Genomic DNA, 13,061 nt, shown 5'->3' on the forward strand with positions numbered 1-13,061 from the left:
GCTCTGACCTCTCCTCCTGACAGCAGCCACAGCAGGACACAGCAGCTGCTGGGGTTGGAGCCACCCTCAGACCGTCACCTTCCTCCCATGGCCTGGGATGGGCACATGAAGATTCCTTTTTGGGAGAGAGGTTCAAGAGCAGAACATCAGAGAACCCCTTTATCCTGTATGTCCAGGGTTAGGTGACAGAGCAGCTATGAAATCACTCCGTACAACTACCTAAAAAGGGGGTGTTGTGAGGTGGGCTCAGTCTCTTCTCCCAAGTAACACACAATGAGACAAGAGGAAATGGCCTCAGTTTGCACCAGGGTAGGTTTGGATTTGATACCAGGAAAAATTTCTTCACTGAGAGGGTGGTTGGGCATTGAAATAAGGTGCCCAGGGAAGTGGTGCAATTATCATCCAGGAAGTATTAAAAAACCCATGTAGATGTGACACTTGGGAACAGAGTGAACATGGCTGTGCTGTCATAACATTTGGGCTTGATGATCTCAGAGGTCTTTTCCCACATCAATGGTTCTGTGATGTAACAGCCCAGTTACATCAGGTGTAGCTTTACTTGTGAATAAGGGCAGAAGTCACTGGAGTCACATCATGAGGTTAAAGAGCCCCATTCCACAGATTTAGGCCATGCTAATATTGTACCCTCCAAGTAACTGCTGTAATCAATTTTACATTTCAAGGCTAATATAACAATAATAAAGGTAAGTTTTACATTACCTTAGCCCTAACTTTACTCCTTTTCACTTGCTAGAAAAGTTTGATAACTTCTTACTCAGCCATACTTATTTAAATTAATTTTACTTTGAATCATATAAATGCTCCTGTTACTTATCAATGCCTTCCTGGGAAGCTGGCCTCATTTGTTATCTTGAGACTTTGGATTTTTTAAAAATTAAGCAAAAGTGATCCCCAGCTAAACATTATTTTCACATATATTCATGGGCATTAGCTGTTTTAGTTGTTATTGAAGTATTTGGTACTAAGGCTTCTGCCACATACTTTTTGCAGCTGTACAAAACAAGCTTACTACTCAAGACCTACAACTTTCACTTCTGAGTGACAGAAGTAGCCCTGCGCCTCACCTTTGCTGCTGCTGACTTCAAGCAGGACAGAACTTGTTTACGACTTGAGCTGAAGATGGTTACAAGGTCTGGTAAGAGTTTAATCTTTACAGGTACATAAGGATCACAGGGTTTTAACTCCCTTACATTGTTAGGCAAGAGCTCATTACCCAAATCCTCAGCTCTGAAGTTCAGCACCATCACAAGCCACCTTGAACTATGAAGCTCCACAGCAGTCACAGCTTTGGTATAACTTAAGGCCAGTCATGTGCTCTGAGTTTTACATAACCACTTGAAATACAAAGATGAAAGACAAGGCTGAGCACACCTGAGCAACAGATTTTATAATGCCCCCCTTTTGACCTAAACCATATGACTACAAGCTAATGGCTAACTGGCATATTATCACCCCCATGACATGTAGTGGGAAAGACTGGGGATGAATGCTGTATATCCAAGGAAGTTTGCTTTCCAGAAAAGCCTAGTATTCCACTCCCATAGAGACAGCATTCAAACTCAATGTTGGATTCCCAGAAATTTAGCATACATAGTCAGTTTTGACTAAAGTAGATGCCAGAATGACTAAGTTGAGATGGTGCATGGAAAGGTTCCCCACCTTTGTCAGTCACATTATGCTCCAAGCAATACTACAGTGCCCAGAGCCTAAGCCAGACAGCCTGATCCTCTACCTAGCAGCAAAGTCATGAAGAGTGTGAGGAGTACTTTATTACTTCAACAGGAAAACCAAGTCTTTTTCTCTCCATTCTAATGGTGCTGTGGTAAAACAGGACTCAAGATGCCTGCAGAGAGCTTTCAGAGGTGCAGCCTGCACTGCTCCCAGGTCTCCTGATGACTACATGCAAGAACAGTAGACAGTATGCTCTTTTCACAAGTTTAATAGAGTTACAAAAGGATACCACTGCTCTATGTAACACATGGCTAACCACAGACACGGCATTGTCACTAAGGTCAACAGGGCTTGATGTACAGATACTGATCGTTAGGATTTGCTATGAAGGTACTGTCAACAGGACAAACTTTCCTTCAAGTAAAAAAGTTACTGTTTTAACTACAACATGATCCCTTGACTCAGATGCAATGACTTAATCAAAGTTCAATAACTGATACTTGCTCTTTATGTAAGGCATACTAGTTTCCACTCAGGCTGAATGTTTATTTCTGCTTGGCGAAATACTCTTTACTTTTCTGAACATCAGGCTTGATTGTGTCACTCCCAGGCTTCCAGCCAGCTGGGCACACTGAAATGATAAGAATGTTTAAGTATTACTAGCTGCTCCTGCAGAACATGTTTTACACAGTATTAAAGCAAAGTAGCAACTCAGAACATGCACAGATCTTTGCAACACAGAGACAGTGCATTCAGTGTCACATTATGCTCAGTTTATTTTACTTGATTCTGTTTGTTTACTGGGACCCAAGTAAACCCAGTAAACAAATAGTAACACCCAAGGAACCAGGTGTCTGCCCAGGCAACAGTGGGTCCTTTACACAAGCAGCTCTCCCAGCCCCACTTAAAAGCTTCAGGGAAGTTTGACACCAAAGGTAACACTAACTGCAGCGGCTCAGGTCAGAAAGGCTCCTAACACCACACTACACTTATCTCCTTGGACCCAGCCAAGTCTGTATTCCCCTTATCTTTAATCCACCCTGGTCCAGCTCTCCAGATGAGTGGGGCAGGGGAAAAAGCGTTAAACTGTCACTGGTTCCCCTACATGGCTATCAAAAAGCCACCATGATGCAGAGGTTGCATGGTCTCAAACTTGCAGCAGCTCCTTGAGCAGCATTTTTTGGACAGTGTTCCTTGTTTACAGCCATGGAACACTGGATGAGATGCTTGCTCCACTCAGGACTGACAATTTTAGCCACAGTGTGCTCAGCTTCTGAGTGTTGCTACACATCTTACTCTGGTCTGTCCTGGTTTAGATGTGACTGCAGTCCTAAAGTTCTAAAGTAAAACCTTTTGCCAGGTTTTGACTACTCAAAGGCACAGTAAACCCCAAAAGGCTTAATTTGCATGACATGTGACTGCTCCATCATCAAATGTTTGGGATGTCTCCTCACATAACATGTTCATATGCCACAGTCACGAGAGCAGCTTATTTTAATAAAACCTGCCATTGATTTACCACTTCTGAAGCACATTAAATAAGACCAGCAACAACACATGTCATTAGTTAATGACAACTGAAGACTACTAACACCTGCACAGCAATTTTGAGTTTCCATAACTTGGTTCTAACTTTTCATCTGCAGTGCTTTCTTTTTTTCTTTCGTTCCTGCAGAAAAGTCTCAAACACCTTATTACTCCTGAACTATGGGGACAGAGACTCTCACCCATTTTCTCCTCACTATATATTAACTAAAAAAATCAGCAGACTTTCTGGGAATTTAAGTACTTTGTCTAAGAGACTGTTTAAAACACTACATTAGTACTGATGGTCTCAACCTACCAAGTCTGAGAGCAGAATCTAAATCATGCTTACCCCTTACAGGCTAAGTTATTACATGTTCTTAATTCCTGTCTCAAGTATTTTCTGTGCCTAATTGAAAGAGACAACTGCTATGTGCTTGACAAGACATCCATCACCAAATTGATTTAAGTGAAATCTCAGCATGAGCAAGTACTCAATGGACAATTAATTGGAATAGGATAAAGCATTATTGTGCCCTACAACAAGCAGATTTATAGAACCAGCTGCATTTCAACAGGCACAATTACCTGTTGTGCACAGATTGACACATGTGCTATCTTTCAGTAACCCTTGATTTAACCTGCGTAGTTAATATTGTTCTTTAGAGAAAACATTAAATTAAAAAGCACTCTTACCTTCTCCATGTTTATCTGTAAACTGGAAGGCCTGGACAAGTCTGAGGGTTTCATCAACAGAACGGCCAACAGGAAGATCATTGATTGTAATCTGCCTCAAGATCCCCTTCTCATCAATTATGAACAGACCCCTAAAAACAAACAAAAAACAGCCCTGAAGTTAAGCACAGCTTTTGAAAGGCTGATTAGACTGACATGAGTTTCAAAAACTCAGGTTCAGTATTTGATTATGGCACCGTGCCATCCCGGTATTACTGTGACCTCTTCCTAGAAACTAACACCTTGGTGTATGCACAGCAACGAAACAGTAGCAGCTGACAGCCCACCAGGAACCAGGAGGGACAGGAGGCAAGTCAAAGTCAAAGAAGCAGTGACACAGGAGAGGAGTGCTTCCTATTTAAGGAAGATACTAGTAGGGGAAAAAAAAAAAAAAAAAAAAAAGGAAGAGAAACCCAAGGAAAAGGCAAATTCAAGGAGAGACATCCTCACATTAAAAAAAAACTCACTATACACTGTTCTCAAAAAAGACGACAAGCAACAGCTCATCAGTCCTCCAGCATCAGGTTAAGAGTTAGCAGAAGTTCAGCTCCCTTAGCAATTTTTTGAACAGTCAACTAAAGACTTGGGGTTTAATTAATCTGTATTCTGATCACTAGACTAAATACCTGTAACCACTTTCATGACTATGTAGGTCTTGCACTACCAATGTTTGCGGCTCACCTGCATGAGACTCCTGCCCTGTGCAGCAGGCAATCAAAGGGAAGCAGAATTTAACTTAAAAGCACAGGAAGCCTAAGCACCACGAAGAATGAAGGAGTGTCTGACAGCTTGCAGGAGTTTACACCTAGAACAGCCAACAGCTTTAGCTGCCTGCCGGTGTTCAAGTGCACACAAGCTCTGTGTTCATCTGACATGTCCATGTATTGCAACATAACTTTATCAGCTCATTTACCTCTGGCACATTACCTGTATGCAATACCTTCATCCTCCTTCAGCACTCCATAGTCTTTGGCAATGGCACGTTTCGTGTCAGAAATCAGGGGGATTTTCATAGTGCCCAAACCCCCTTGTTTCTTAGGAGTGTTGATCCTAAAAGTAGAAAAGTTTACATGCTAAAAATATGAGCAGTTCAGAATGAAGGCTAAAGGTGCAAGAGAAGTTGATCCTTTCTGCAGTATCATACTTAATCTGCCATGAGGCAACAAAAGAATGATGACCAGTATGCTCAGTTCTGTTCAGAAGCACCTGGCACTACCAATACTTACCAAGTGCCTCTGAATACACTCAGGATTCAGTTCCTGCAAGAACTAAGGCCAGGCAGAACAGTCTGTTGGGTTAAAAGGCTGATTCTTACCAGGCAAGGTGACAGAAGTGAGAGTCAACAGAAGCTCCAATTACTTCACAGTTGATTTTCTTGAATTCATCAGCTCTGTCACTGTAGGCAATGATTTCAGTTGGACAGACAAAAGTGAAGTCCAGAGGGTAGAAGAAGAACACAACGTATTTTCCTAGAAAAGCAGTACAACCAGTTAATCTATCTTAGTATTTTAAGAAAACATAAGCAAACAAAAAACCCCATCAAAACACCAGAACACAAGCAACCACCCACCTTAAAACCCTACCCAACTGAAGCCCCCAAACCCAGGATGTCAAATTTATCAGGGAATGCCTGAGTTTCCTGGGTCTACTCCCATAGGCCTGCCCTAAGTACACCTGTGGGCGTGCTACACCAGAAGACCCCATGGCTGATCCCTAACAGAGAAATGCCACAGATCTGAAAGGCTATCAGCCAAAGAGACATTTTAACTGAGTAGGTGAGTAGTGTATACCTATGCATCAACCTCATGCAGCCTGCAGCATCGTTAGAAATGTATTTCTAAAGCCATCAACGTGAGTACTTGATTACTTCAGGCTTTCCCTTTGCTTTTAGTTAAACTTTTTTTGGCAAAGCAAACATATTGCCAGCACTCTAGAGAAAGAGAGTTGGTTAGATGAAGGAATTTACTTTCCATTGACAAAGATGGGACATAAGATGTTGCTGTTCCACAGTCTGGAAATGTTACACCAGTCTCAGTATGATACACAGGGCAATGAGCCTGATGCAAGATAACAGCCTAGAGGAGTTTTATGCTCACTGGTAACAGTTATCACAGCTGGGACATTCAGTCATGCTGCTGACAGCCTTCTAAGTATACTCCAGCCACCACTGCACAAGTTCTGATCTTTAGTCCACTGCCAAGTGGTCACTATTACTTCAAAACCAAATCAAGATGTTATCTTCAGATATCCTCCACTCCTTCCTATGGCCAGACTACCTGTGTAATTAGAGAAGCACATGAACTCACCTCTGTAGTCAGAGAGTTTGATGTCTTTGAACTGTCCATCTGGCATTACAGCCGTGGCAGTAAAGTCAGGGGCTGGTTTTCCAATGAAAGCCTTTCCTGAAGACATCTTGATTTAACCTAGACAGGAGTTAACACCAATAGAGTTTAGATGGTAGTACATTTGCACCTGGAAGTAAGGATTTATTCAAAGCATCTTATCAACCTAGATTGAACACCAAAGAGTTTATCAGCATTTGGTCTTGCAACAAGGCTTAAGTGTTAAATGAGTTTTGTCACCTGGGTAGTTGAGCCACTATAGAGACTGCCAGTCCTTTAAAATGTATAGTTCCTGGCCTCCTAAAGATACAGTAATGGTTATCTAACCAGTAATAGCTCAGAGTCTGGGAAAGGGCTCAGAAAACCACCCCATTCCACGTGGTGGAGGAGTAGAAAGACTCTTGTTTAGAACTTTCAATGAGAAGAACCTTGTTCAATTTTACAAGGGAATTTAAGACCTCAAACTTGATCTTCCTGTTGATTCTGAAAGAAAATAACTTCTGTTAATCTCCAGGGAACAGTGCTCCGCTTAACTACACTTTAACCTTTTGAACAACCCTTTTTGATTTGCAACCAGAAAGACTCGTGGTATACATGGAAATCCCATTCTATGTTAATTACAATTTCACCAAGTCTAAATCAGTACGGCCAGGTTGTTTCCCCTTAAAGTCTATTGAAAAAGAATAAAAGGGTACACCAGGACAAGAGAACTCTACTTCTGGCTGTCTGCCCCAAAAGCTTACCATCTGTAATACACCCTGTGCAGTATTTTTGCTCAGTCTGGGAATGCAGTATAACACTTTAGACTTCCAGAGCATAATCCTTCAAATAGGCAACTCTATAAACCTAATTTCTGCAGATCACAAAATATTCTTGAAAGTTATTTCACTTCATTCTACACACTGCAGCACTTGGAGATAAAAAAAAACACCTCAAAGGTTAGCATGAGTCTCATGTTGCTAAGGAAAGCCAAGAGCCAAGGATTGTTCCGAGTTGTGCCTGCAAGGCACTAAGTCTAAAAAAGGTTGAGAACACCTCATTTCTTGGCTCCTTCCCACTTGCCAGCCACTTTTTTCCTGGAGAACTAGCCCACAAGTGAAACATTTGAACCCGCATAGGTGGGCCTTTTTAGCAACGGTTTTGCTTTTGAAAGTTTCTCTTGCACACCCTGACAGTAACGATCCACCTCTCAGTTTTCATTTTGAGAAGTGCCCACACATTCAGCATTTCTAACTGCCTTGTGCAACAAAGCTCTTTACCCCCATGTTCATCCAAGGGTTTTTAACTGCAGCAGACTGGGAGAGAGTGTGGTGGCCAGGATGCACTGAAGCAGCCTGGCAGGAGGACATCGAGAATCCTGTACCCAGAAAAGCAGCTGTGGTTCTCAAAGTGCAGTTCTGTAAGAGGGATGTGGGAACAGCCATTGCAGAGTATTTATCTGAGATGCCTCCAACTAGTGAGTTTTATCTTATAAGCAAGAGCTGCTCGTCCTGGAGTGCACGACCCCACATTTTTATCACTGAATTACATTCTTTTCTGTTATCCAAGCTCAAGGTCATCCTTTTGCTCAGTACTATGCCAGCCCTTCTATACTTGTTCCATTAGCAATCCTCTGGAGTATTTCACTAGGTATTCAAGGTCAGACGGCTCTTTGATACTTCCCCTTTCTAAACGACAAGTTATTGCCCCTTTTCTGGTAACATTAAAATCTTTTAATATTGGCAGGAGATATTGGTTGCCTCACACTGCAAGAGAGCCGTGTACTTCCCTCAGAGCACCCACTGTGACCTGCCAACCCCTCTGCTTTTCCGTGCGGGGTCAGCGCGTGTTCTGCTCGGATTTTTAGCCACAGCATTTCCTAGCCCGCAGAGGAGCAGACCACAGAATCATTGCTACTTCCTTTCATTCTGGAGGAAAGTAGAATGAGCACCATAAATCAAACATATTCGAATCCGACCAGATCTTTGAGCATCTTTGTTGCTCATAGCCGCAGACGGCCTCAATTATCTTCAAACTGCAACCATAATTAGCCAGGCCTGCTCTCTTGAACGAGCAATTTCATACCTTTAGGGTGCCTTGAGCACAAGCGAAAGGCAAAACACACTATCAGCCTCCCACACTCTGCCACCTTCAGACTGTCACAAAAACGCGGTCAGGCCACGGCAGCCGCGGTAGGAGGGCGATACCGAACCGCGGGGATCGCGCACGGACCGCGGCACGCGTGGTGCCCGAGGGGCTCCGAGGCGACCTCCGAGCCTTGCCCCGCGCCCGGGCCGCCGCTACACCGCTCTGGGACAGGGGCACCCGCCCCCTGCACGTCCCCGAGCCGCATCCAGCGCTCCGGTTTGGGGTTTTTTTAAGGCTTAGAAACGAGATGCTGCATCGCTCTCGGGGGCAGGGGCCGCTCGGCTCCCGGCAGGCGCCCTGCGCGCTCCCCCCCGCGGGCCCTCCCCGCGGCTCCTCCCCGCGCAGCGCTGATAAAGGCCGGAGCGTTGGAAGGCTCTCCCCGCCAGAAAAACCCAAACCAAAACCAGGGAAAACTGAACACGGGGAGCAGGCGGCAGCCGCAGCAATGCGATCCTTCGGGAGCGGGACGCGGGGAGCAAGGGCTCGCCCTGCGCGCCTCACTCAAGGGCGCATCTGCGCAGAAGGGGGAGGGGAAAGCAAACAAAAAACCCACCCAAAATAGTAACAAAAAAAGCACATAAAAATAAAACGAAATTAAAAAAAAAAAAGAAAGAAAAAAAAAGAAGCACTGTGTAAAGCCCCCGGCGACCCCCGCGGCCCCGCACACTCACTCGGAACACCGACCCGCTCCGCACACGCAACAGCAGCAGCTCAGCACGAACTGCGGCAAGGCAGCCGCGCCGCCCCCTTTATAGGAGCGCGGATCTCGCGAGCGGACGCGGCGGGGAGGGCAGGGCGGCAGCGCCTGCAAGGGCAGCATGACTTGGCAGATCCGGGGCCATCGGGGTACGAATGAACGCAGATCATTCTCTGGGGAGGGTCCCGGGAGGTGCCGTGGAAATATCCAATGCCGCGGCTATAAACGATTTATGGGCTTGGTGCGAGAAGCGATTGATTTTTTAGTGCCTTAATTGACCGAGCTATGATTATTAGAAGTCCACAGAGGGTACGCAGGACTTGGAGGGAGAGTAAGGGATGACTGGCGTGTCATTTATGTGAATTAAGTGCTGTCCATTGACAGAAGTAAAACGAAACCTCCCACGAACAGAGCAATGTGTGTTCACAGTGTTACACAGGTGCGGTGTCGAATCTCCATCCTCTCCCTCTGCATTACCCACTGCCCCCTCTCCCTGATCTCTCGTTCCCAAGGCTTTCATTGATTCTTCTCCATCAATGGGAACACTGATCCAAGTCATGCAAGTCAGCAAAAGAAAGGTGAAAACTAAATTTAAAGTCTAATCTTTGAGCTTCAGTGGCAGGATGGAAACCCTTGGAAGATACAGTTACTTCAGGGAGTTTTGCATCATTCAGAACTGAAGCTGCTGTGAGGGACGTTTAACCTCAGTGATTCCTCACAAGCACTGTCTTTGAATCCAAGAGCGAACAAGCAGTCTGGTACTTTTTGAGGGCCAAATTCTGAATTTAAATGTGAAAGCTTTATTAAATAATGAATATTTAGAGCCATTAAGCCATATCAAGGACAAAAACGCTTGCTTTTGTTAAAAGTGATAAATGTGTTACCAACTGATTTTTACTTGTCTGTTTTGCAGTTTACAGTTGTGTTTCTTATACCTGTTAAAACTTGATTATAAATTGTAATGAGGAGGAAACCACAAAGGATTAACAAACTTTAAATGTTTATAATCAAGATCACTGTGTAGTGTTGCTGGGTGACCATACCCACGTGGTGGTTCACCCAGAGATGAGTCCTTTTGGGACCGGATTAAATCAACCCTTAAATAATGAAAGCAAATAACATGCATATGTGTACTTAGGAAAAAAACTGCACTCACTTTCATGCAACTAATTTATCTACTTCTATTTCTATTGCTATAGCATGCTTAATCTTTTTACAGGAAGAAGTTTGCTACTTTCTTAACATCAGTATTGTCATGAGAATTGAGGTCTATATATTGAGACATGTATGTACCTCCCCATCACCTCAGGCCAATGAACCTGTGAGCAGATTAACCCCTGAAAGGTCAGGCAGTCCTAATTAAAACCTCTAGAACAATGTAGTCCCACTGCAACTCTGGCATGTTTACCAATGGACAAAGCAGTAATGACTTTCACATGCTTTCTGGCTCCTTTAATGCCTGTTATGCTCATTTCTCAAACTTTCAGATGCACACTATACCCAGTATGGTCTGCAGTTTGTTCCAGGTTTGTGCTGTAAGCATTGCCTTTCCATTCATATGTCCATGGCCTCATTACTTTTGATTAATTTCTGAGCTTTTCTTTCCAGACATCAGTTTTTGAAGGTTTTGGAATAATAAATTGTCAGGGCCACTCCTTGTTCAGTGAGCACCTGCGTTTCTGTAGCCTTTTTCAATTTTTAGATGTAAGATGCTACTTAGATTAAAACAATTATGTTTTCCAGGAAAGAAAGGGCACGTCTACCCCCACAGGTGCTGGAAGGATGGAGTTCTCTCCCCACCTCTCTTCTCCACACAGCAGTGTAACTGTGGTGTAGTGTTCTGTTAAAACAGCTGCCAGACAGGATCAGCTTGTACCTGATTAGCATGGAGCATCAGAGCCCAGGGCAGGCTCTCTGCACCCATCCACACAGACAGGGACACACTAAGTACTTCATCTATCAGCAAAGAGGAACCGGCAGGCCCTGCAGTGCCAGAGTGCTGAAACCACCCAAACTGGGAGCCAAGCTACCTTTTACATCCATCATTTTGATCACAGTATCTCCCATGTATCTTGCTTGGGAATGGGCCCCTGATGTGAAAAACAAACGCCCTGCTGTGTGTAAAAAGAAAGGCAAAGAAATGGGACCTGTTTCAGAACATTACAACACATTTGGGTTTCCATACATTACAGAATGGTTTTGTGTAAGTGTATCAAAGATTTCCAGGGTAAGATAAACTTAGTTGGAACAGTAATGGATTTGGCAACACTGTGCATGCCCCTGGAGCACACAGCAGAGGTGGTCCCTGCATACCCTCAAAAGCCAGTACATTGGGACAGCCCCACACATTCCCTGTGGAGTTCATCACTGCATGTGCCAAAAGCCCACTGAGTCCTGAATGTACCAAACCTCCTACGTACACATGGTACTACCATGGGGACAGACAGAGTCGAGTCCTGGCCATGTGGGGACAATTTAGCTTAATGTATGCAGAAAGTCAGCTGAAAAGTCAACAACTGACAAGTTCCCAAGCCATGGGGCATTTATGCACTAGCAGGTGGTGCACAATCACTTTAATGAAAACAACTGCATGTCATTAAATATACAATGCACAGACTTGCTTTCCTTGTTTGAATCAAATGAAGACCATATTTCTAGGTCAAAATACCTTGCATTACCTCTTCCTTCTCTGTATATCTTTTATTTTTTCAATTAGCAAGCTATTACTGTATCTTTGGATAATCACTGCCTTTTGATGACAAAATATTTTAGTCGTCCTTACCTTTTCTCTTTTGCTCCCCATTCCATTACTGGAGGCTGAGGTTTGTTGAAGTTTTTATATGTGAGATTTGTATAAGTCAAGCATCTTTTTTTGCTTGAATATTGTGGATTTTCAAATGGATGTGTGATTGACAGGGTCTCCATAAAAATAAATTAATCTCTGCAGTGATTCCTCCCCTTTTATTCTTTCATTTCCTACTTCCTGTTACTCATAATTGTTGTCCTTGCACTTTTTTCCCCACTTTCCTTTACGTTGTCAAAACAGGCTATGCAACAGAAAAATCTGGTCACATACATGCCCAAGAGATTAATTGACCTTTGTGCCTTTAAGCCTCCTGAGCAGTTCAAGTCAGAACAGCAAAGACAAAATCTGCAGCAGATTTATCTTTCTGGAAATAAGTAACAGGCTCTTCAAAGTCCCACCAGAGGTATCTATTGCCTCATTTCTGATCTTACTCTGAGTTTTGAATGTTTATAAATTGCCTGTAAAGATGAAAGCCTGGAGTAAAAGTCAAAACGGATTATCTTTTTTCAGTTGTGTTTGAGATTGGGTGCACAGTTGTTTCTCGATTACAGGCCAAAGTCTGCTCCAGGGGAAGGCTTGGATTTATCAGTAGCGGGGCTGTCCCTACCCACCAGTAAAAGCACTCAGCTGAACGAGCCTGCTTTAATCTCACTGCGGTCCCGAGCACACAAGAAAATGCCTTCCCGGGCACCTGCAAGGAGAGGAGCCTCAGCCTCCTCGGAAAGTGCCACTTCTTCCCCTCTATGCACCGTTGACCGCAAAAGTTGAAGTAAAAGGTGTGCAATCGGCCTTGCACTTTCCCTGGATTCCTCTTATTTAGGGCTGTAAATAAAACTGGTTAAATTCGGTCTTCTTACAAGTACAAACGGCTGCAGGAGGCCACGACAAACAGCAGACGGAGAGATGCGAACACTTCTTGTCGAATTTATGGGCCGGGGTCGTTTTTTGTCGCTTCCCCCCGTGTGGTGCAGCCCATCGTATTTATCACTTCACCGCTCAGCGGGAGCGACGAGGCTGGGCTGCCTGAGCTTCCCGACGGGAACCGGGCCGGGAGGGCACGGTAAAGATCAGCGGGGCAAACCCGACGAGGGGGCCCGATGAGTTACGTGGAGCGGGTCGGTAGCGGGGAGCCCCGCCG

At 44.3% G+C, this 13,061-nt stretch overlaps 1 protein-coding gene across 2 annotated transcripts; it reads right to left on the reverse strand.

Moving 5' to 3' along the window:
* Positions 1 to 1,942: 1,942 nt before the first annotated feature.
* PRDX1 (peroxiredoxin 1) lies at positions 1,943 to 9,225 on the reverse strand. 2 transcript variants are annotated; one of them, XM_032118573.1, is made up of 6 exons: positions 9,092 to 9,225; positions 6,258 to 6,374; positions 5,267 to 5,420; positions 4,879 to 5,001; positions 3,913 to 4,043; positions 1,943 to 2,323 (listed from the first exon to the last, which is right to left on the reverse strand). In XM_032118573.1, exons 2-6 carry the CDS (start codon positions 6,361 to 6,363, stop codon positions 2,238 to 2,240), a joined length of 600 nt encoding a protein of 199 aa, XP_031974464.1. In that variant the 5' UTR covers positions 6,364 to 6,374; positions 9,092 to 9,225; the 3' UTR covers positions 1,943 to 2,237. The 2 variants fall into 2 exon arrangements, with proteins under 2 accessions (XP_031974464.1, XP_031974465.1); XM_032118574.1 differs by having other exon boundaries at positions 9,105 to 9,122.
* Between the last annotated feature and the right edge of the window lie 3,836 nt (positions 9,226 to 13,061).

This window comes from Corvus moneduloides, chromosome 9 (assembly GCF_009650955.1).
Source record: "Corvus moneduloides isolate bCorMon1 chromosome 9, bCorMon1.pri, whole genome shotgun sequence".
NCBI lineage: Eukaryota > Metazoa > Chordata > Aves > Passeriformes > Corvidae > Corvus > Corvus moneduloides.